The sequence below is a fragment of the Rhinoraja longicauda genome, chromosome 1 (genome assembly GCF_053455715.1).
Source record: "Rhinoraja longicauda isolate Sanriku21f chromosome 1, sRhiLon1.1, whole genome shotgun sequence".
NCBI lineage: Eukaryota > Metazoa > Chordata > Chondrichthyes > Rajiformes > Arhynchobatidae > Rhinoraja > Rhinoraja longicauda.
Window position 1 is genome coordinate 43581472 of NC_135953.1, and position 21158 is coordinate 43602629.

General features: G+C 41.1%; 1 protein-coding gene across 4 annotated transcripts in view; it reads left to right on the forward strand.

The window, feature by feature from the left end:
- Positions 1-21158, forward strand: part of LOC144592116 (protein unc-13 homolog B-like) — a 344358-nt gene that overhangs the window by 198288 nt on the left and 124912 nt on the right. For all 4 annotated transcript variants that reach the window (XM_078396494.1, XM_078396502.1, XM_078396509.1 and 1 more), the window contains 4 exons: positions 6498-6576; positions 13082-13156; positions 14774-14993; positions 15440-15667. In XM_078396494.1, coding sequence (XP_078252620.1) covers positions 6498-6576; positions 13082-13156; positions 14774-14993; positions 15440-15667 — 602 coding nt within the window. The remainder of the gene's footprint in view (positions 1-6497; positions 6577-13081; positions 13157-14773; positions 14994-15439; positions 15668-21158) is intronic.

A 21158-nucleotide genomic window follows, 5' to 3' on the forward strand; every position in this document is an offset into this window, starting at 1 on the left:
ACACGACAGGGGAGACCGAAGTCTGGAAGAGCCGTAGTGGTCGGTGACTCCATAGTCCGAGGGACGGATAGAAGATTCTGTGGCAGCAGGAGGGACTTGAGGATGGTCTGTTGCCTCCCTGGTGCCAGGGTTCAACACATCACAGACCGGCTTCAGAAAATCCTAGCGAGGGAAGGCGATCAACCTGAAGTCGTTGTGCACGTGGGCACGAATGACGTCGGGCGGAAGAGGAAGGAGGTGCTACAGCGGGAGTTTAGAGAGTTGGGAAAAACGCTGAGAAGTAGGACGTCGAAGGTAGTTATCTCTGGACTGCTACCGGTACCTCGTGCTGGTGAGGCCAGGAACAGAGAGATAGAGGGTATGAATTTATGGCTGAGGGACTGGTGCAGAGAGCAGGGATTTAGATTTCTGGACCACTGGGATCTCTTCTGGGCTAGGGGTGACTTGTACAAAAGGGACGGGTTGCATCTTAACAGCAAGGGGACAAACATTCTGGCAGGCAGGTTTGCTAGTGTGACACCTGTGGCTTTAAACTAAGTAGTGGGGGGGAGGGGTTAACAAATTGTGAATATGAAGATGAGGTATAAGGGAATACAGGAGATATTGCAAAAGACTCTCGGAAGAATGGGAACAGAAGTTCTAGAGCGGAAAAGAAATTAAGGGCAGGGCCAATTGTGAACGATGTGAGAGGGGAGGTAAATACAGAAGTTAAAGTGTTGTACTTAAATGCGCGTAGTATAAAAAATAAAGTGGATGAGCTTGAGGCTCAGTTAGTCATGGGCAAGTATGATGTTGTAGGGATCACTGAGACATGGCTACAAGAGGACCAGGGCTGGGAACTGAATATTCAGGGGTACACAACGTATAGAAAAGACAGACAGGTGGGCAGAGGGGGTGGGGTTGCTCTGATGGTAAGGAATGATATTCATTCCCTTGCAAGGGGTGACATAGAATCAGGAGATGTTGAATCAGTATGGATAGAAATGAGAAATTGTAAGGGTAAAAAGACCCTAATGGGAGTTATCTATAGGCCCCCAAACAGTAGCCTCGACTTAGGGTGCAAGTTAAATCAGGAGATAAAATTGGCGTGTCAAAAATGTAATGCTACGGTGGTTATGGGAGATTTCAACATGCAGGTAGACTGGGAAAATCAGGTTGGAAATGGACCCCAGGAAAGAGAGTTTGTAGAGTGCCTTCGAGATGGATTCTTAGAACAGCTTGTACTGGAGCCTACCAGGGAGAAGGCAATTCTGGATTTAGTGTTGTGTAATGATCCTGATCTGATAAGGGGACTAGAGGTAAAAGAGCCATTAGGAGGCAGTGATCACAACATGATAAGTTTTACTCTGCAAATGGAAAGGCAGAAGGGAAAATCGGAAGTGTCGGTATTACAGTATAGCAAAGGGGATTACAGAGGCATGAGGCGGGAGCTGGCCAAAATTGATTGGAAGGAGGCCCTAGCAGGGAAGACGGTAGAACAGCAATGGCAGGTATTCCTGGGAATAATGCAGAGGTTGCAGGATCAATTTATTCCAAAGAGGTGGAAAGACTCTAAGGGGAGTAAGAGACACCTGTGGCTGACAAGGGAAGTCAGGGACAGCATAAAAATTAAGGAGAGGAAGTATAACATAGCAAAGAAGAGTGGGAAGACAGAGGATTGGGACTCTTTTAAAGAGCAACAAAAGTTAACTAAAAAGGCAATACGAGGAGAAAAGATGAGGTACGAGGGTAAACTAGCCAATAATATAAAGGAGGATAGCAAAAGTTTTTTTAGGTACGTGAAGAGGAAAAAAATAGTCAAGGCAAATGTGGGTCCCTTGAAGACAGAAGCAGGGGAATTTATTATGGGGAACAAAGAAATGGCAGACGAGTTAAACCGTTACTTTGGATCTGTCTTCACTGAGGAAGATACACACAATCTCCCAAATGTTCTAGGGGCTGGAGAACCTAGGGTGATGGAGGAACTGAAGGAAATCCACATTAGGCAGGAAATGGTTTTGGGTAGACTGATGGGACTGAAGGCTGATAAATCCCCAGGGCCTGATGGTCTGCATCCCAGAGTACTTAAGGAGGTGGCTCTAGAAATAGTGGAAGCATTGGAGATCATTTTTCAATGTTCTATAGATTCAGGATCAGTTCCTGTGGATTGGAGAATAGCAAATGTTATCCCACTTTTTAAGAAAGGAGGGAGAGAGAAAACGGGTAATTATAGACCAGTTAGTCTGACATCAGTGGTGGGGAAAATGCTGGAGTCAATTATAAAAGACGAAATTGCTGAGCATTTGGATAGCAGTAACGGGATCGTTCCGAGTCAGCATGGATTTACGAAGGGGAAATCATGCTTGACAAATCTACTGGAATTTTTTGAGGATGTAACTAGGAAAATTGACAAGGGAGAGTCAGTGGATGTGGTGTACCTCGACTTTCAGAAAGCCTTCGACAAGGTCCCACATAGGAGATTAGTGGGCAAAATTAGGGCACATGGTATTGGGGGTAGGGTACTGACATGGATAGAAAATTGGTTAACAGACAGAAAGCAAAGAGTGGGGATAAATGGGTCCCTTTCGGAATGGCAGGCAGTGACCAGTGGGGTACCGCAAGGTTCGGTGCTGGGACCCCAGCTATTTACGATATACATTAATGACTTAGACGAAGGGATTAAAAGTACCATTAGCAAATTTGCAGATGATACTAAGTTGGGGGGTAGTGTGAATTGTGAGGAAGATGCAATAAGGCTGCAGGGTGACCTGGACAGGTTGTGTGAGTGGGCGGATACATGGCAGATGCAGTTTAATGTAGATAAGTGTGAGGTTATTCACTTTGGAAGTAAGAATAGAAAGGCAGATTATTATCTGAATGGTGTCAAGTTAGGAGGAGGGGGAGTTCAACGAGATCTAGGTGTTCTAGTGCATCAGTCAATGAAAGGAAGCATGCAGGTACAGCAGGCAGTGAAGAAAGCCAATGGAATGTTGGCCTTCGTAACAAGAGGAGTTGAGTATAGGAGCAAAGAGGTCCTTCTACAGTTGTACCGGGCCCTGGTGAGACCGCACCTGGAGTACTGTGTGCAGTTTTGGTCTCCAAATTTGAGGAAGGATATTCTTGCTATGGAGGGCGTGCAGCGTAGGTTCACTAGGTTAATTCCCGGAATGGCGGGACTGTCGTATGTTGAAAGGCTGGAGCGATTGGGCTTGTAGGGCGGCACGGTAGCGCAGCGGTAGAGTTGCTGCTTTACAGCGAATGCAGCGCCGGAGACTCAGGTTCGATCCTGACTACGGGTGTTGCATTGTAAGGAGTTTGTACGTTCTCCCCGTGACCTGCGTGGGTTTTCTCCGAGATCTTCGGTTTCCTCCAAAGACGTACAGGTATGTAGGTTAATTGGCTGGGTAAATGTTTAAAAAAAAAAATTGTCCCTAGTGGGTGTAGGATAGTGTTAATGTATGGGGATCGCTGGGCGGCACGGACTTGGAGGGCCGAAAAGGCCTGTTTCCGGCTGTATATATATGATATGATATGATATACACTGGAATTTAGAAGGATGAGGGGGGATCTTATTGAAACATATAAGATAATTAGGGGATTGGACACATTAGAGGCAGATAACATGTTCCCAATGTTGGGGGAGTCCAGAACAAGGGGCCACAGTTTAAGAATAAGGGGTAGGCCATTTAGAACGGAGATGAGGAAGAACTTTTTCAGTCAGAGGGTGGTGAAGGTGTGGAATTCTCTGCCTCAGAAGGCAGTGGAGGCCAGTTCGTTGGATGCTTTCAAGAGAGAACTGGATAGAGCTCTTAAGGATAGCGGAGTGAGGGGGTATGGGGAGAAGGCAGGAACGGGGTACTGATTGAGAGTGATCAGCCATGATCGCATTGAATGGCGGTGCTGGCTCGAAGGGCTGAATGGCCTACTCCTGCACCTATTGTCTATTGTCTAATGCAAGGAGCATTCGTAATAAGGTGGATGAGTTGAATGTGCAGATAGGTATTAATGAATATGACATTGTTGGGATTACGGAGACATGGCTCCAGGGTGACCAAGGCTGGGAACTGAACATCCAGGGATATTCAATATTCAGGAGGGATAGTCAGAAAGGAAAAGGAGGTGGGGTAGCGTTGCTGGTTAGGGAGGAGATTAACGCAATAGAAAGAAAGGACATTAGCTTGGAGGATGTGGAATCGATATGGGTAGAGCTGCGAAACACTAAGGGGCAGAAAACGCTAGTGGGAGTTGTGTGCAGGCCACCTAACAGTAGTAGTAGAGTTGGGGATGGCATCAAACAGGAAATTAGAAATGCGTGCAACAAAGGTAAAACAGTTATAATGGGTGATTTCAATCTACATATAGATTGGGTGAATCAAATTGCTGAGGAAGAGGATTTCTTGGAATGTATGCGGGATAGTTTTCTAAACCAACATGTAGAGGAACCAACGAGAGAGCAGGCTATTCTAGACTGGGTATTGAGTAATGAGGAAGGGTTAGTTAGCAGTCTTGATGTGCGTGGCCCCTTGGGCAAGAGTGACCATAATATGGTTGAGTTCTTCATTAGGATGGAGAGTGACGTAGTTAATTCAGAAACAACGGTTCTGAACTTAAAGAAAGGTAACTTTGAGGGTATGAGACGTGAATTGGCCAAGATAGACTGGCAATTGATTCTTAAAGGGTTGACGGTGGATATGCAATGGAAGGCATTTAAAGACCGCATGGATGAACTACAACAATTGTTCATCCCAGTTTGGCAAAAGAATAAATCAGGGAAGGTAGTGCATCCGTGGCTAACAAGGGAGATTAGGGATAGTATCAAAACAAAAGATGAAGCGTACAAATTAGCAAGAAAAAGCAGCCTACCAGAGGACTGGGAGAAATTCAGAGTCCAGCAGAGGACAAAGGGCTTAATTAGGAAAAGAAAAATAGATTATGAAAGAAAACTGGCAGGGAACATAAAAACTGACTGCAAAAGCTTTTATAAATATGTGAAGAGAAAAAGATTAGTTAAAAAAATGTAGGTCCTTTGCAGTCAGAAACAGGTGAATTGATCATGGGGAACAAGGACATGGCAGACCAATTGAATAACTACTTTGGTTCTGTCTTCACTAAGGAAGACATAAATAATCTGCCGGAAATAGCAGGGGACCGGGGTCAAATGAGATGGAGGAACTGAGTGAAATCCAGGTTAGTCGGGAAGTGGTGTTAGGTAAATTGAATGGATTAAAGGCCGATAAATCCCCAGGGCCAGATAGGCTGCATCCCAGAGTGCTTAAGGAGGTAGCCCCAGAAATAGTGGATGCAATAGTGATAATTTTTCAAAACTCTTTAGATTCTGGAGTAGTTCCTGAGGATTGGAGGGTAGCTAATGTAACCCCACTTTTCAAAAAAGGAGGGAGAGAGAAAACGGGGAATTACAGACCAGTTAGTCTAATATCGGTAGTGGGGAAAATGCTAGAGTCAGTTATTAAAGATGGGATAGCAACACATTTGGAAAGTGGTGAAATCATTGGACAAAGTCAGCATGGATTTATGAAAGGTAAATCATGTCTGACGAATCTTATAGAATTTTTCGAGGATGTAACTAGTAGAGTGGATAAGGGAGAACCAGTGGATGTGTTATATCTGGACTTCCAGAAGGCTTTCGACAAGGTCCCACATAAGAGATTAGTATGCAAACTTAAAGCACACGGTATTGTGGGTTCAGTATTGATGTGGATAGAGAACTGGCTGGCAGACAGGAAGCAAAGAGGAGGAATAAACGGGTCCTTTTCAGAATGGCAGGCAGTGACTAGTGGGGTACCATAAGGCTCAGTGCTGGGACCCCAGCTATTTACAATATATATTAATGATTTGGAAGATTGAATTGAATGCAACATCTCCAAGTTTGCGGATGACACGAAGCTGGGGGGCAGTGTTAGCTGTGAGGAGGATGCTAGGAGGCTGCAATGTGACTTGGATAGGTTAGGTGAGTGGGCAAATGCATGGCAGATGCAGTATAATGTGGATAAATGTGAGGTTATCCACTTTGGTGGCAAGAACAGGAAAGCAGACTATTATCTGAATGGTGGCCGATTAGGAGAAGGGGAGATGCAACGAGACCTGGGTGTCGTGGTACACCAGTCATTGAAAGTAGGCATGCAGGTGCAGCAGGCAGTGAAGAAAGCGAATGGTATGTTGGCATTCATAGCGAGGGGATTTGAGTATAGGAGCAGGGAGGTTCTGCTGCAGTTGTACAGGGCCTTGGTACAGGGTCATTGGGTCAGGCAACATCTGTGGATCATCAGGTTCAGATCCTTCATTTAGAAATGTTATCTACTGCCTGACCCACTGAATTTCTCCAGAACTTCTTGTCTTTTTTGCTGCAGATTCCAGGGTCTGGAATCTCCTGTGCCTCCACATCTCAGTATTACCAGTCCGATAAACAAAAGTGATAAACTAAATCAGTCATTAAAATGCTTGAATATATTTTCAACATCTAAATTTAAAAATCTCCATGCTATTGATCTTATTTCCAGGACTGGTGGTGGTCTGTATGGTATTGACAGTATGCCAGACCTACGAAAGAAAAAACCCATCCCACTTGTTAGTGACCTGGTAAGATTTTTCATTCCAATTCTATCATCTATATGTTGCAGGATAAATTGTATTCACTTCCGTTAGTTTTTTGTTCTTGTCTTTGTTAACGATCGCTGCTTTTGAAGTTGCTTTGCACTCAGCTGTTAATTGTGAGTTAATCAGAATTGCAGAATAACTGGAATAATTCATCTGACATTCAAAACAAATGTAGAATTTATAATCACAGTTTAAGACATCCCATGAGATCATTTGAATTGAAAATGTTACATGCTAAAATCATATTTTAGAGCATCTGGCTGTAACATATGGGTTTCTATTCATGATGTCACAATTTTAACACTTCTGCACTTTTTGGCATTAGCAGCTTTCCCTTTGACGCATCAGAATCGCTTTTATTTCTTTCAGCCACTTGAAGCTGTTCCCCATGTGTAGTGTGCATATGGGCTTGCAGTCTGTAGCCTATATTGTTTCCATACTGTTGCATTACAGTATTTGTTTTAACCGTCTCTCCTTGCATATATGTATTACTAAATAATAACTAATATTGCTAATAAAAACAAAAGGTTGATTTTAGGTCATTTTCGGAAAATAAAGGGAACAATTGAAGACAAAATGCTCACCCAGCAATTATTCTGTTTCAATGGATCAGAAAGGGAAAGGCAGATATGCTGATCATATTTTGTCCTTAATTCAAATGTTAAGAAATTAAACTATGCTTTTGGAATATACTCAGATGCTTATTCTGAAATTTAACTATATATATATTTTAGGGAAGACCAAGAGTTCACAATTAAAAATGTAATGCAGAGTACTTGGTGAAGAGTGACAGGGTCGAACAAAATTAGAACGGATGTATGAAGTGGAACTCTTGTTTGAAAATTCTATTAGAATTTATTTGTGGTTGTAACGAGCAGAATAGCTGACGAAGAACCAGTGGATGAGGTTTTCAATAACGTCCCACATAGATATATAAGAAAATAACTGCAGATGCTGGTACAAATCGATTTATTCACAAAATGCTGGAGTAATTCAGCAGGTCACACATACGTCCCACATAGAGATTTGTTTGCAAAATTAAAGCACATAGACAATAGACAATAGGTGCAGGAGTAGGCCATTCGGGCCTTCGAGCCAGCACAGCCATTCATTGTGATCATGACTGATCATTCTCAATCAATACAGATTTACAACTCTCTGACTGAAAAGGTTTTTCCTCATCTCCGTTCTAAATGGCCTACCCCTTATTCTTAAACTGTGGTCCCTGGTTCTGGACTCCCCCAACATTGGGAACATGTTTCCTGCCTCTAACGTGTCTAACGTGTCTAACGTGTCCAACCCCTTAATAATCTTATATGTTTCGATAAGATCCCCTCTCATCCGTCTAAATTCCTGTGTATACAAGCCTAGTCACTCCAGTCTTTCAACATATGACAGTCTCGCCATTCCGGGAATTAACCTAGTAAACCTACGCTGCACACCCTCAATAGCAAGAATATCCTTCCTCAAATTTGGAGACCCAAACTGCACACAGTACTCCAGGTGCGGTCTCACTAGGGCCCTGTACAACTGCAGAAGGACCTCTTTGCTCCTTTTCTCAACTCCTCTTGTTATGAAGGCCAACATTCCATTGCTGTACCTGCATGCTTACTTTCAGTGACTGATGCACTAGATCTCGTTGTACGTCCCCTTTTCCTAACTTGACACCATTCAGATAATAATCTGCCTTCCTATTCTTACCACCAAAGTGGATAACCTCACACCTCCACATTAAACTGCATCTGCCATGCATCCGCCCACTCACACAATCTGTCCAAGTCACCCTGCAACCTCATAGCATCTTCCTCACAGTTCACACTGCCACCCAGCTTTGTATCATCTGCAGATTTGCTAATGGTACTTTCAATCCCTTCATCCAAGTAATTGATGTATATTGTAAATAGCAGCGGTCCCAGCACCGAGCCTTGCGGTACCCCACTAGTCACTGCCTGCCATTCTGAAAGGGACCCATTTATCCCCACTCTTTGCTTTCTGTCTGTCAACCAATTTTCTATCCATGTCAGTACCCTACCTCCAATACCATGCGCTCTAATTTTGCCCACCATTCTCCTATGTGGGATCTTGTCTAAGGCTTTCTGAAAGTCGAGGTACACCACATCCACCGGCTCTCCCCTGTCAATTTTCCTAGTTATATCCTCAAAAAATTCCAGAAGATTAGTCAAGCATGATTTCCCCTTCGTAAATCCATGCTGACTCGGAACGATCCTGTTACTGTTATCCAAATGCTCCGCAATTTCGTCTTTTATAATAGGATAAGGTACGGTGTGAATAGGTAAGCATAAGGTACGGTGTAAATAGACTACTGAAAATCGACAAAGCATTTACTGGCTGAAATATGCCCCTAAGCTGGCAGGACAAATCTAATGTATCTAATTATCGATCTCACAATTGTTAGCAAAATGGTGGAAGATGCTGTTTTCAGTGAAGCCTGCACAACTTGCTCTATTTGGATTTTTCCTTGTTCCAAACATGGACAAAAGAGCTGTTTCTGGAGGAGAGGTGAAATGAAAGTGGTTGTTCTTCATATAAAAATGTCCTGATGCTACTGAGGTCAATGAGGATCAATGGCAAAAGTCTCAAATTGTACAGAAGAGATGGTTATGTTGGAGGTCAGCCCCAGAACATCATTGCCATATTCCTCAGGGCAATGCCCCAGGCCAACCAGCCGAACCCAACCTGATGCCAAATCCATTAATGACCTAGGCCCAACCAGCTTCTTCATCCATTTTTCAAATAATCAAAGGTAGAGGTGCTCATTGATGATTGTACAATCTTTAATCCCATTCAAAACTCTTTAGCATTTGGAGCACATACAGTAAGACGTCCATACATTCAGTATGGGTTGCTAAATGACAAGTAATGTCTGTGTCATGCAAGTACTAGATAATGACCATTTCACTAAGGAGACTCTCACCAACTACCTTTGACACTTACTGGTCATTGCTGAGTTACCTACATTCTGCAGTGTTACCATTAACCAGAAATTTAACAGGATTAGTTACATTTAATCAAACGAAAATTAGTCTGTTGAAGTCAAAGATTGGGTGGCAGAAATGGATTCTACTTGGCTCTGGCCAGTAAGCTTAGTTTAAAATTACTAACAATTATTTTCATTCAAATACTGCTTGACCTCATTTACTGATTCTAATGTCAATTGTGTGACCCTTTATATCAGGGTTCAAATTGAAGCTTCCTTCAATATTTTGTCTGATATTCAGTACTCTTGCTTTTTTAATTGGTCTACTATTCCATTACTGTGCTGCTGTGCTCAGCTGACTACATGCGCAACATTACATTTCAACTTGTTTTTCATTACGTTGTGAAATATTATGCTGAGTTGAATGTTGATCATTGCAATTTTAAAGCTGAATTCTATTGGTCTGAATTTGCTTAACATATTTTATAATACTTTCTCTATTCTGTTCATTTGGCATTCTGTAAAATATTTGAAATAGATTTTTTGCTTTAAAAAAAATTGTAACGTTGATAGTCACCCCATCCAAAAAGCTTTCTGTACACTGATTTATGAACAATAAGGGCCAGCCTTTTGGCTTTTTCAACAAATGATGAAGTGTTAAAACATTGAGGAAGGAGACTAATTATTTATGAAATATTTACAAAAGAGTAAAAATTAATAAAAACATGAATTTATCTTAATCCAAACACATTTAATTCTCTCAGAGTAGGTTACGTTTAAAATCAAAGCAATAAGGTCTGATGTGGGTAGGTTGTAATAATGATGTGATAATAGCATGACATAAGTGCTGTCAACTTCAGAAGAATTAACCTCTGCAATAATATTTGTAATTTTTTTGTATGCAAACATTCCTTTTATCCAGGCCATGGTAAGTGGTACTATAATCTCTCCTTTAAATCAACAAAGGACCTTTATGCGTGTCCACTCTCAACCCGCCATGCCCTTGTTTTGTCATGCGTTACCATATTTCCATAACAGCTTCCACTCCTGCAGTCTTTATTTTAACATATTTTAAGACATGTGAACCTGATATACAAGCTGCAAAGGATGCATGGGATGAAACTTTAGTGCAGCCATCAATAGTTGTGTCAGCAGGTGTTGTGTTGCTCTGCTTCTTGCCGTGGATAAAGAGCAGCACCCATCCTTATGAGTAGAGCCACAAGGGTTTTGACTTTTCTTATTTGTGCCCAAACCTGTATATAACAAATGCGCCAAATTACTTAACTTTTTATGACAGTCAATTAATTAATTTGCCATTCATGGAGTCGGTTATAAAGCACGAAAGCAGGTTCTTTGGGCCACTATGTTCACACTGACCCATTTGCCCATCTGCGCTAATCTCATTTTCCGCAGTAGATCTGCATCCTTCTATGCTTGTTTTATTTAACAAAGTAATTCAATCAGACCTCACCACCAGCAAGTTTCAGATGTTAACTACTCTCATGTAAAAAAAAATCCCTCAAATCTATTTTAAAACCCTGATACCTATGCCATATTTTTTGATAATCCTATCATGGGAGAAAGGTTCTGACTATCCAACCTATTTATGCTAAGAATTTTATACACCTCTATCGAGCCACCCCTTAGATCCCTTTGCTCCAGGGAATATCAAGCCTGCCTTCTAAACTCACCCTAGAACTAATGTTTTCCACCCAAGCAACATCCTTGGGTGTCCTGGTGTATCTTCTCTGAACTATCTCCAGTGCAATCATATAATTTCCTATCGTGTGGTGACCAGAACACACAATACTCAAAGTGTGGTCTAACAAGTCTTGTAAAGTTGCCGCATGATATCCCCACTTTTATATTCTGTGCCTTGACCTATGAAGGCAAGCATGTTATCTGCCTTTACCACTCTATTGACCTGTGTTGCAATTTTCAGGTAACTATTGATCTGAACCACAAAGATCCTCTGTTCATCAACTTAGTTCTCTACCATTTACTGTCTATGTCCTACCATTATTTGAATTACCAAAATGCATCATTTTGCACTTGCCGGGGTTAAATTCCATCTGCCAACAGTTTGCCCAATTTTCCATCTGACCTAGAATCTGATATAGCCATTGACAACTTTCCCAGCTATCCACAACATCACTCCCTTTTGTGTCATCCGCATATAGATAAAACTGGCTATTTATAAATTTCTTGCAGCTTCTCTTGCTTAGTGACTAATAATTGTGATCAGATGTTCAGGCACAACAATAGAGTTTCATTTGTTTTAGTGTAACATTTTTGATTTTGCTTTAATATCTTTTACTAATGTTATGAAGAATTGAAAAGCTTCCCCATTTGACCATTTTTACTTTTATGTGTGTATATTTATTAAATTGGCAGTGAACTGTGGCTCATTTGAGATCAGATGAAGGACCATGAGATGGGTGCATTTTCAGGTTTAATTTTCAGGATGTGCCACATAGGAAAATCGAGGCTTTTATGGTTTTAGATTTTCTATACATTGTAGACAAACAGCACTTTTAATGACATAAAGTGACACATACAGTAAATGCGCTTAGAACATAAAGTGTTTCTGACTTTGAAGAAGGGTAAAGTCCTGAAATATTGCTATCCATATCCTCCAGAGATACTGCCTGACCCGCTGAGTTGCTTCAGAACTTTGTGTTCTATGCAAAATTCCAGCATCAACTGTTCCTTGTGTCCCCTCAGAAATGTGCTTGTGTGGAACTTAAACCTAGTGGAGATTTAAATTTCATATTGTTGGTAATATTTTACGAACTTTTATTTCTCCGTAATGTTCTGAAAGTGTTGCAATCCTTTTTACAAAGGATGCAATTTCACGGGTATGCCACGATACGTTGAACATGAAACCAGTATAGTAGGTTTTATCAGAGATGGTACCAAGTGGTGGCTAGAAGAGGGCATTTCAGCTGATGCCAGTTCTGCACTACCATGAATTTTTCTCGAGTAGTTTTGAAGAGTGGCCATTGAGAAATTGTACCGCTGAAAACCATGACCACCAGGTTCAAGATAGTTTAGGTATAGTTTCTCAGTGGCCACTGTTCAAAACTACTCATGAGGAGAGAAATGGTAGCACAGATCGGGCCTCATCTGAAATACCATTTAAGTCCAAAGGCTGGTGTTGCCCCTCATTCACGGTCAGATCAATAAACAGCATGTTGTGGAGCAAAAAAATTGTTATATACAAAGAATTTGTCTATTCATTGGGAGACCCTTTGCTATTAATACCAAACAAACCCTATTGTTTTCACAATCTCGTATTTTAAAGAGTATCCTTTTCAACCACCTTGTATGAATAAGGTTCAGGTTTTGGAAGCAAAAACTTCCAAACACTAGTTTCCAGATTTTTTTGCCATACATTCACAATTTTTAGTTCAAATGTATGTGGTTATTAATTTATTTTATCCAAATCCATATATTATTTACTGAGTTCCATCTGCATGTTCTTACTTTGTTTAAAAAAAACTGCATTGATCTTTAGTTTATAATAATATACCTGGCTTCACTTTACAGTCACTTGTACAATCAAGAAAAGCTGGCATTACCTCTGCAATGGCTACACGTACTTCCCTAAAAGATGAAGAGCTGGTAAGATCTGGAGTATGAGAATAACCTATATTTCATTTCTTTATACATTTCTTTATTTGTTTAATAACATATTAATTTTAACCTTAATAAATAGATGTGTAAGAAGATTGCTGGTTTCAACCGAAGATAGACGCAAAAAGCTGGATTAACTCAGCAGGGCAGGCAGCATCTCTGGAGAGAAGGAATGGGTGACGTTTCGGGTCTGAAGAAGGGTCTCGACCTGAAACGTCACCCATTCCTTCTCTCCAGAGATGCTGCCTGTCCCGCTGAGTTACTCCAGCTTTTTGTGTCTATCTTTAATAAATGGATGTGTTTGGTTCAGCTGGGAGTGTAAATATTTAGAGTTGGAACTCAACCCAACTTCATAATATTTTATAAATGTATCTTTTTCATTCAGCAAGTGGCACAATTCCATATTTTACAAGAGTTGGCATGAGATGAGGACTAGAATGTAATTAAGTTGTTAGCCTCCAATATAGGTTTATTTTTAACCTGTTACCCAGGTTTCTTTAACTGAATCATCTTAAATTAGTAAGTTGGAATTTAGACATTTAGTTTAAAGTTTGTCCTTCAGTTTATACTAAAAGTAACAAGAAAATATAATTGTGCAGCAAATTATGAAATTAACTGATTAGACTTTAGAGATGTAGCGTGGAAACAGGCCCTTCGGCCCACCGACACCACGCCGACTAGCGATCACCCCATACACCAGAACTATCCTACACACGAGAGACAATTTACAATTTACAGAAGCCAATTAACTAACAAACCTGTACGTCAATGGTTCAATGGTCCTTTATTGTCATGTGTACAGAGGTACAGTGAAATTTCAACATTTTATTACCTTATCACTGCGATTCAGTCCCCTGGCATCCCCAATCGGAGTACAAATGTCCTCTTGCTCTTGTCGGCGATGTAATTGTAAGAGTCAAGTCAAGAGTGTTTAAATGTGATATGTACCAACAACGGAACAATTACATTCTTACTTGCAGGCATGTAAACACAATGCATGTAAATAATATGCAATAAACAAAATTCAATACATTAGTAACTACAGTACCAGTGCAAAAAACTCAACATCCTAAGTGCAACCAAAGACAGTTCATAGAAGTTCATAGTTGAAGTTTCGTGTGGTGTAGTGTTAAGCGTTTTATGGTTGTTGAGAAGAAACTATTTTTGAGCCTGGTGGTCATGGTTTTCAGAATCCTATACCTTCTTTCTGTTGGTAGGAGTGCAATGAGTGCATGGGCAGGTGATGTGGGTTTTTGATGATATTGGCTGTCCTTTTGAGGCAGCACCTCCTATAGATCCTTTCAATAGTGTGCAAGTTTGTGTCTGAGAAGGAACGGCAATGTTTACCACTCTCTCTAATCCTCTTCATTCATGGGGGTTCAGTTGTCAAAGCAGGCCGCGATGCACCCAGTTAATATTCTCTCTTCCGTCGATCTGTAGAAGTTCTGTAGAGTATCGTTGACATACTGAATCTCCTCAATTTCTTAAGAATGAGAATGTAATTAAAACATGACAAGTATGCATAACAGACATTTATAACAAAGTTGACAAGAGGGTCAATTGAGGATTTCAAATGCAACAATTTTTTCTAATTTACCTCTGCAGAAAACTCATGTTTATAAGAAGACCCTTCAAGCCTTAATCTACCCTATTTCTTGCACTACCCCACACAATTTTGAGGTCTGGACTGCCACTACACCAACATATTGCTATGAATGTGAGGGACTGCTATGGGGTATTGCTCGTCAGGGAATGCGGTGCGCTGAGTGTGGGGTAAAATGTCATGAAAAGTGCCAAGACTTATTAAATGCTGACTGTTTACAACGTAAGTATGATTCCTGTGTATTTACTAATTTTTATGACATGTTGCAATTCAATTTAGTTCACAACAGATTTTAATTAATTTTCACTTGTAAACTAGCGATATCTGGAATCAAAGCTCAACATATGGAACCTCTTGATAGCCCTTTGATGATATCCTGTGTGATTATGACCATGGTGCACGATTCCACTTCTCCTTCTTGACCTTCTGCAGCCATAGGCATAGTTGACCTCACCATGTCTCTGTTTTATAGTGTAACTTGGTGCACTAATGTGCAATGATAATTTGACTCATTTCTTTGTATAGATTATAATAAGCATTTACCAAATTAGTATCTCAGAAACTTTTCTAACTATTTGAGCTTCACATGATTGTTCATCCAGTAATGTTTATATTGAAACATGTCTGTACTGATGCAAACAGTATTCTGCAATGCTTCCTCTAAACAGGTGCAGCAGAAAAAAGCTCTAAGCATGGTGCAGAAGACAGAACACAAAATATTATTATGGCAATGAAAGACAGAATGAAGATCCGGGAACGGAACAAACCAGAAATCTTTGAGCTGATTCGAGACGTCTTTGGAGTAACAAAAATTATACATGTACAGCAGATGAAGACTATCAAACAAAGTGTTCTTGATGGAACGTCCAAGTGGTCAGCAAAGATTACTATAACAGGTAGAGTGTCCAAGTGTCAACATCGTTAATTTGCTGGTATGTGATTTGTGAACTTAAAATATGTTGCAGTTTTTAAGTGATATCAAATAGGGGCAAAAAAATGTAGAAGATTCTGAAGGTTTAAATTTAATTCCCTGATATAATCCCTGATAATAGATATTATGATTAATATAAATTTTCCCATGCTGGTCACTTTAAAAACATCATAACTGATGAGTTTTATCTTTACTTCCCTGCCCTATTCAGTGTGGATTTATTTGGCCTATTTGCTCCCTCTTTGCTGAGGCTATCTGGTTGCCTCTCTACGGCAGCAAGATGTCAGAGCTATCAGCCATAAGTCACTTATACCAAATGCAGAGAAGAAATGCTTGTGTGGATGGTCACAAACCCCAGATAGCATGCACAGTAGGACGGAGGAACTTGGGGCAGTCAATGTCTTGAGAGCAGTCAGTGTTACCGTCGAAGTACTGAAGGTACTATTGTGTATGAGGTAGACAAATCTCCAGGGCCTGATCAGATATATCCGAGGACATTGTGGGAAACTAGAGAGGAAATTGCGGGAGCCCTACCCTAGTTGAAATTTATGAGTCATCTTTAAATACAGGAGAGGTGCCGGAAGACTGGAGGGTGGCAAATGTTGTGCCTCTTTTCAAGAAAGGCTGCAGGGAAAATGCTGGGAACTATAGGCCAGTGAGCTTAACATCTGTAGTTGGTAAGTTACAAGAGAGTATTCTGAGGGATAGGATATACAGGCATTTGGATGGGTAAGGGCTGATTAGGGATAGTCAGCATGGTTTTGTATGTTGGATGTCTTTTCCCACAAATCTGATTGATTTTTTTGAAGACATGACCAAAAAAGGTTGATGAGGGCAGAGCTGTAGATGTTGTGTACATGGACGTCATTAAGGCATTCAACACGGTTCCAAATGGTAGGCTGCTCTGGAAGATTAGATCACATGGGATCCAAGGAGAGATAGCTGAATGGATAGCAAATTGGCTCCTTAGAAGGAAGCAGAGGGAGGTGGTGGAAGGTTGCTTCTCGGACTGGAAGCCTGTGACTAGTGGTGTGCCTCAGGGTTCGGTGCTGGGCTTGTTACTGTGTGACATTCACATCAATGATTTGGATGAGAACATACAGGGCAAGATTAGCAAGTTTGCTGATACAAAAGTTAGTTGTTTTGCAGATAGTGAAGATGGTTGTGAAAGATTGTAGCAGGGTCTGGATTGATTGATCAGGTGGGCGGAGGAATGGTTGATGGAATTTAATACAGAAAAGTGTGAGCTGTTGCATTTTGGAACGTCAAACAAGGGCAGGACATACACAGTAAATTGTAGGTCTGGTAGTGTTGTAGAGCAGAGGGATCTAGGAGTACAGGTGCATGGTTCCTTGAAGGTCGAGTCGCAGGTAGATAAGGTGGTCAAAAAGGCTTTTGGCACTTTGGCCTTCATCAGTAAGAGTAGAAGTTGGGAGGTCATGTTGCAGTTGTATAAGATGTTGGTGAGACCGCATTTAGAATATTGTGTTCAGTTCTGGGCACCATGTTATAGGAAAGATATTGTCAAACTTGAAAGGGTTCAGAAAAGATTTACAAGGATGTTGCCAGGACTAGAGGGTGTGAGCTATAGGGAGCGGTTGAGTAGTCTGGGTTTCTATTCCATGGAGTGCAGGAGGATGAGGAGAGATCTTTTGCCCAGAGTAGGGGAATCGACGACCAGAGGACATATGTTCAAGGTGAAGGGGAAAAGATTTAATAGGAATCTGAGGGTAACTTTGTCACACAAAGGGTGGTGGGTGTATTGGACAAGCTGCCAGAAGAGGTAGTTGAGGCTGGGACTATCCCATCATTTAAGAAACAGTTAGACGGGTACATGGATAGGATAGATTTGGAGGGATATGGACCAAGCGCAGGCAAGTGGGACAAGTGCAGCTGGAACATTGTTGGCCGGTGTAGGCGAGTTGGGCTGAAGGGCCTGTTTCCACATTCCACATTCCATATCACTCTATGACTCTAATGAATGGAGGTGGACGCAAGAGCTGCAAATATAAAGAAGAGTTAATTTGTAAGATTGAGATTTGTGAGATTGTTATTTTTGGCATTGGTTAGCACTGTGGGTAATGTTGATTCCAGCAGATCAAGCCCTTGTTGGCTGTTTGTAGGGTAGACCTGGATGCTCTCTGTGACCCTTTGAACACGACATCTCTACTGTGGTTAAATAATCCTCCTGCCTCTGAGAAATCCCTCATTAAACCTAGGGCATGATCTCTAGGAATCATGGAATAACTGGAGCAGCCAAGGTTGGAATAACTGGAGCAGCAAGGTTGTTAACTAAAGTCTCAAAATCTAGAAGAGCTATACTGCTATTGCACATTTCTGCTTTGAAGGGTGATTATTGAAGTCTCAGTTACATGGAAACATAGAAAATAAGTGCAGGAGGAGGCCATCTGGTGCTTTGAGCCAGCACCACCATTCATTATGATCATGGCTGATCATCCACAATCAATAACCTGTGCCTGCCTTCTCCCCATATCCTCTGATTCCACTAGGCCCTAGAGCTCTATCTAACTCTCTTTTAAATTCATCCAGTGAATTGGCCTCCACTGCCTTCTGTGGCAGAGAATTCCACAAATTCACAACTCTCTGGGTGAAAAAGTTTCTTCCCACCTCAGTTTTAAATGCCCTCCCCTTTATTCTTAGACTGTGGCCCCTGGTTCAGGACTCCCCCAACATTGGGAACATTTTTCCTGCATCTAGTTTGTCCAGTCCTTTATAATTTTATATGTTTCTAGAAGATCCCCTCTCATCCTTCTAAACTCCAGTGAATACAAGTCCAGTCTTTCCAATCTTTCCTCATATAACAGTCCTGCCATCCCAGGGATTAACCTCGTGAACCTACGCTGCACTGCCTCAATAGCAAGGACGTCCTTCCTCAAATTAGGAGACCAAAACTGCACACAATCCTCCAGGTGTGGTCTCACCAGCCCCCTATACAACTGCAGAAGGACCTCTTTGCTCATATACTCAAATCCTCTTGTTATGAAGGCCAACATGCCATTAGCTTTCTTCATTGCCTGCTGTACCTGCGGGCAGTGACTGGTGTACAAGGACACCCAAGTCTCGTTGCATTTCCCCTTTACCTAATCTGACACCATTGAGATAATAATCTGCCTCCTTATTTTTGCTGCCAAAGTGGATAACCTCACATTTATCTACATTATACTGCATGCATCTGCCGGCTCACTCAACCTGTCCAAGTCACCCTGCAACCTTCACACTGCCACCCAACTTTGTGTCATCTGCAAACTTCCTAGTGTTACTTCTAATTCCATCATCCAAATCATTAATATATATTGTAAATAGTTGCAATAGCTCCACTCCACTCCACTCGCCACTGCCTGCCATTCTGAAAAGGTCCTGTTTATTCCTACTCTTTTCTTCCTGTCTGCCAACCAATTCTCTATCCATGTCAATACCCTACCCCCAATACCATGTGGTCTAATTTTGCTCACCAACCTCCCGTGTGGGACCTTATCAAAGGCTTTCTGAAAGTTTAGATACATTACATCCACTGGATCTCCTTCATCCATTTTACTTGTCACATCCTCAAAAAATTCCAGAAGATTAGTCGAGCAGGATTTCCCCTTCATAAATCCATGCTGACTTGGACCAATCCTTTTACTGCTATCCAAATGTGTTGTTATTACCTCTTTAATAATTGACTCCAGCATCTTCCCCACTTCCGATGTCAGGCTAACTGGTCTATAATTCCCTGTTTTCTCTCTCGCTCCTTTCTTGAAAAGTGGGATAACATTAGCTATCCTCCAATCCACAGCAACTGATCCTGAATCTATTGAACATTGTAAAATGATCACCAATGCATCCATGATTTCTCGAGCCACCTCCTTGAGTACCCTGGGATGCAGACCATCAGGCCCTGAGGATTTATCAGCCTTCAGTCCCATCAGTCTACCCAATACTATTTCTCGCCTAATGCAAATTTCTTTCAATTCCTCTGTCTCCCTAGATCCTCTGTCCTTTAGTACATCTGAGAGATTGTTTGTGTCTTCCTTAGTGAAGACTGATCCGAAGAACCTGTTCAACACTTCTGCCATTTCCTTGTTACCCATAATAATTTCACCCGTTTCTGCCTTCAAGGGACCCACATTTGTCTTAACTAATCTTTTTCTCTTAACATACCTAAAGAAGCTTTTATTGTCCTTCTTTATATTCTTGGCCAGCTTCCCTTCATACTTCATCTTTTCAGCCCATATTGCCCTTTTTGTTACCTTCTGTTGTCATTTGAAAGTTCCCCAATCCTCTGGCTTCCCACTACTCTTTGCTATGTTACACATCTTTTCTTTTCGTTTTATTCCATCCCTAACTTTCCTTGTCTGGCTTTCTTCTGTGCAGCAGCAAAAAATGAACGAGGTTTTCTGTAATAACCACTTTAGCTGAAACAGCATGATATTGCATGGGGATGCTGCCTGACTCACTGATTTACTCCAGCACTTTGTGTTCTTCAGGGATGTTGCCTGAGCCGTTGAGTTAATCCTCTTAAGGTCTCCACCTGATATGTCACCCATTCCTTCTATCCAGAGATGCTGCCTGTCCCGCAAAGTTACTCCAGCATTTTGTGTTTGTCTTCGAGCTACTCTAGCACTTTGTGTCTTTTTTCGCACACCAGCATCTGCAGTTCCTTGTTTCTACATTTTGACATTACACGAGTCAGCCTGACATTGCTGTTTTCTAAATAGTGAGCTGCTAGATCATCAGCTATTGAAAGAAATATTAAGGAGGTGTACACTTGTTTTAGCATTAGATAAATGACATTGAAATGTTTCTCACATCTAAGCTTCTTACTCAGAGCTCTGGGGACATTTGATCTCAGTTCTTAAAATATTGAGTGGTTTACGAAGTGTTGTGTGAAAATGAAACTATTTGATTCTCAGTTCAAATCAGATTATTCTGTTCATTTCTCAGTGCAATTCTGTTAACTTAAAGATATATTTAGATTAGATGGGAAGAGGTTTCCTTCAAAGTACTCAAGCAGTGACTACAGATTTGTTACAGGCCTTTAAAAGTGTGTTTGTGCATATGGCTGGTGGCAATACATTGAATAGGTAGACAAGTTTTAATAATGTGAAATGGTTTGTGCTAGTTTTTGATGCATTGAAGAGTTAAGGAAAAAAATGGTCTTATTTTCCACATTCTCTGAATTGGGTCATCGTTCATAGTTTTATGTTTTACGTACTCAACCAGCAGTCATTATAAATTACATGCATTATGTAGTCATGGTTGGGTGGATGGAGGCATGCATGCTGATTATAATGCATAGTTGCATTATTACTATGCAACCTGGTTGGTTGGTGGTTTTGCTGGTCTTTCCCTCTGTCCCGTTTCGTATTCATTGTCATTATCAGAATTAAACCTAGGTCATATTTTTGGTGTTTGTGGAATCTCGTTTATAATAATGATTGCTTTCTTTTCCTCAA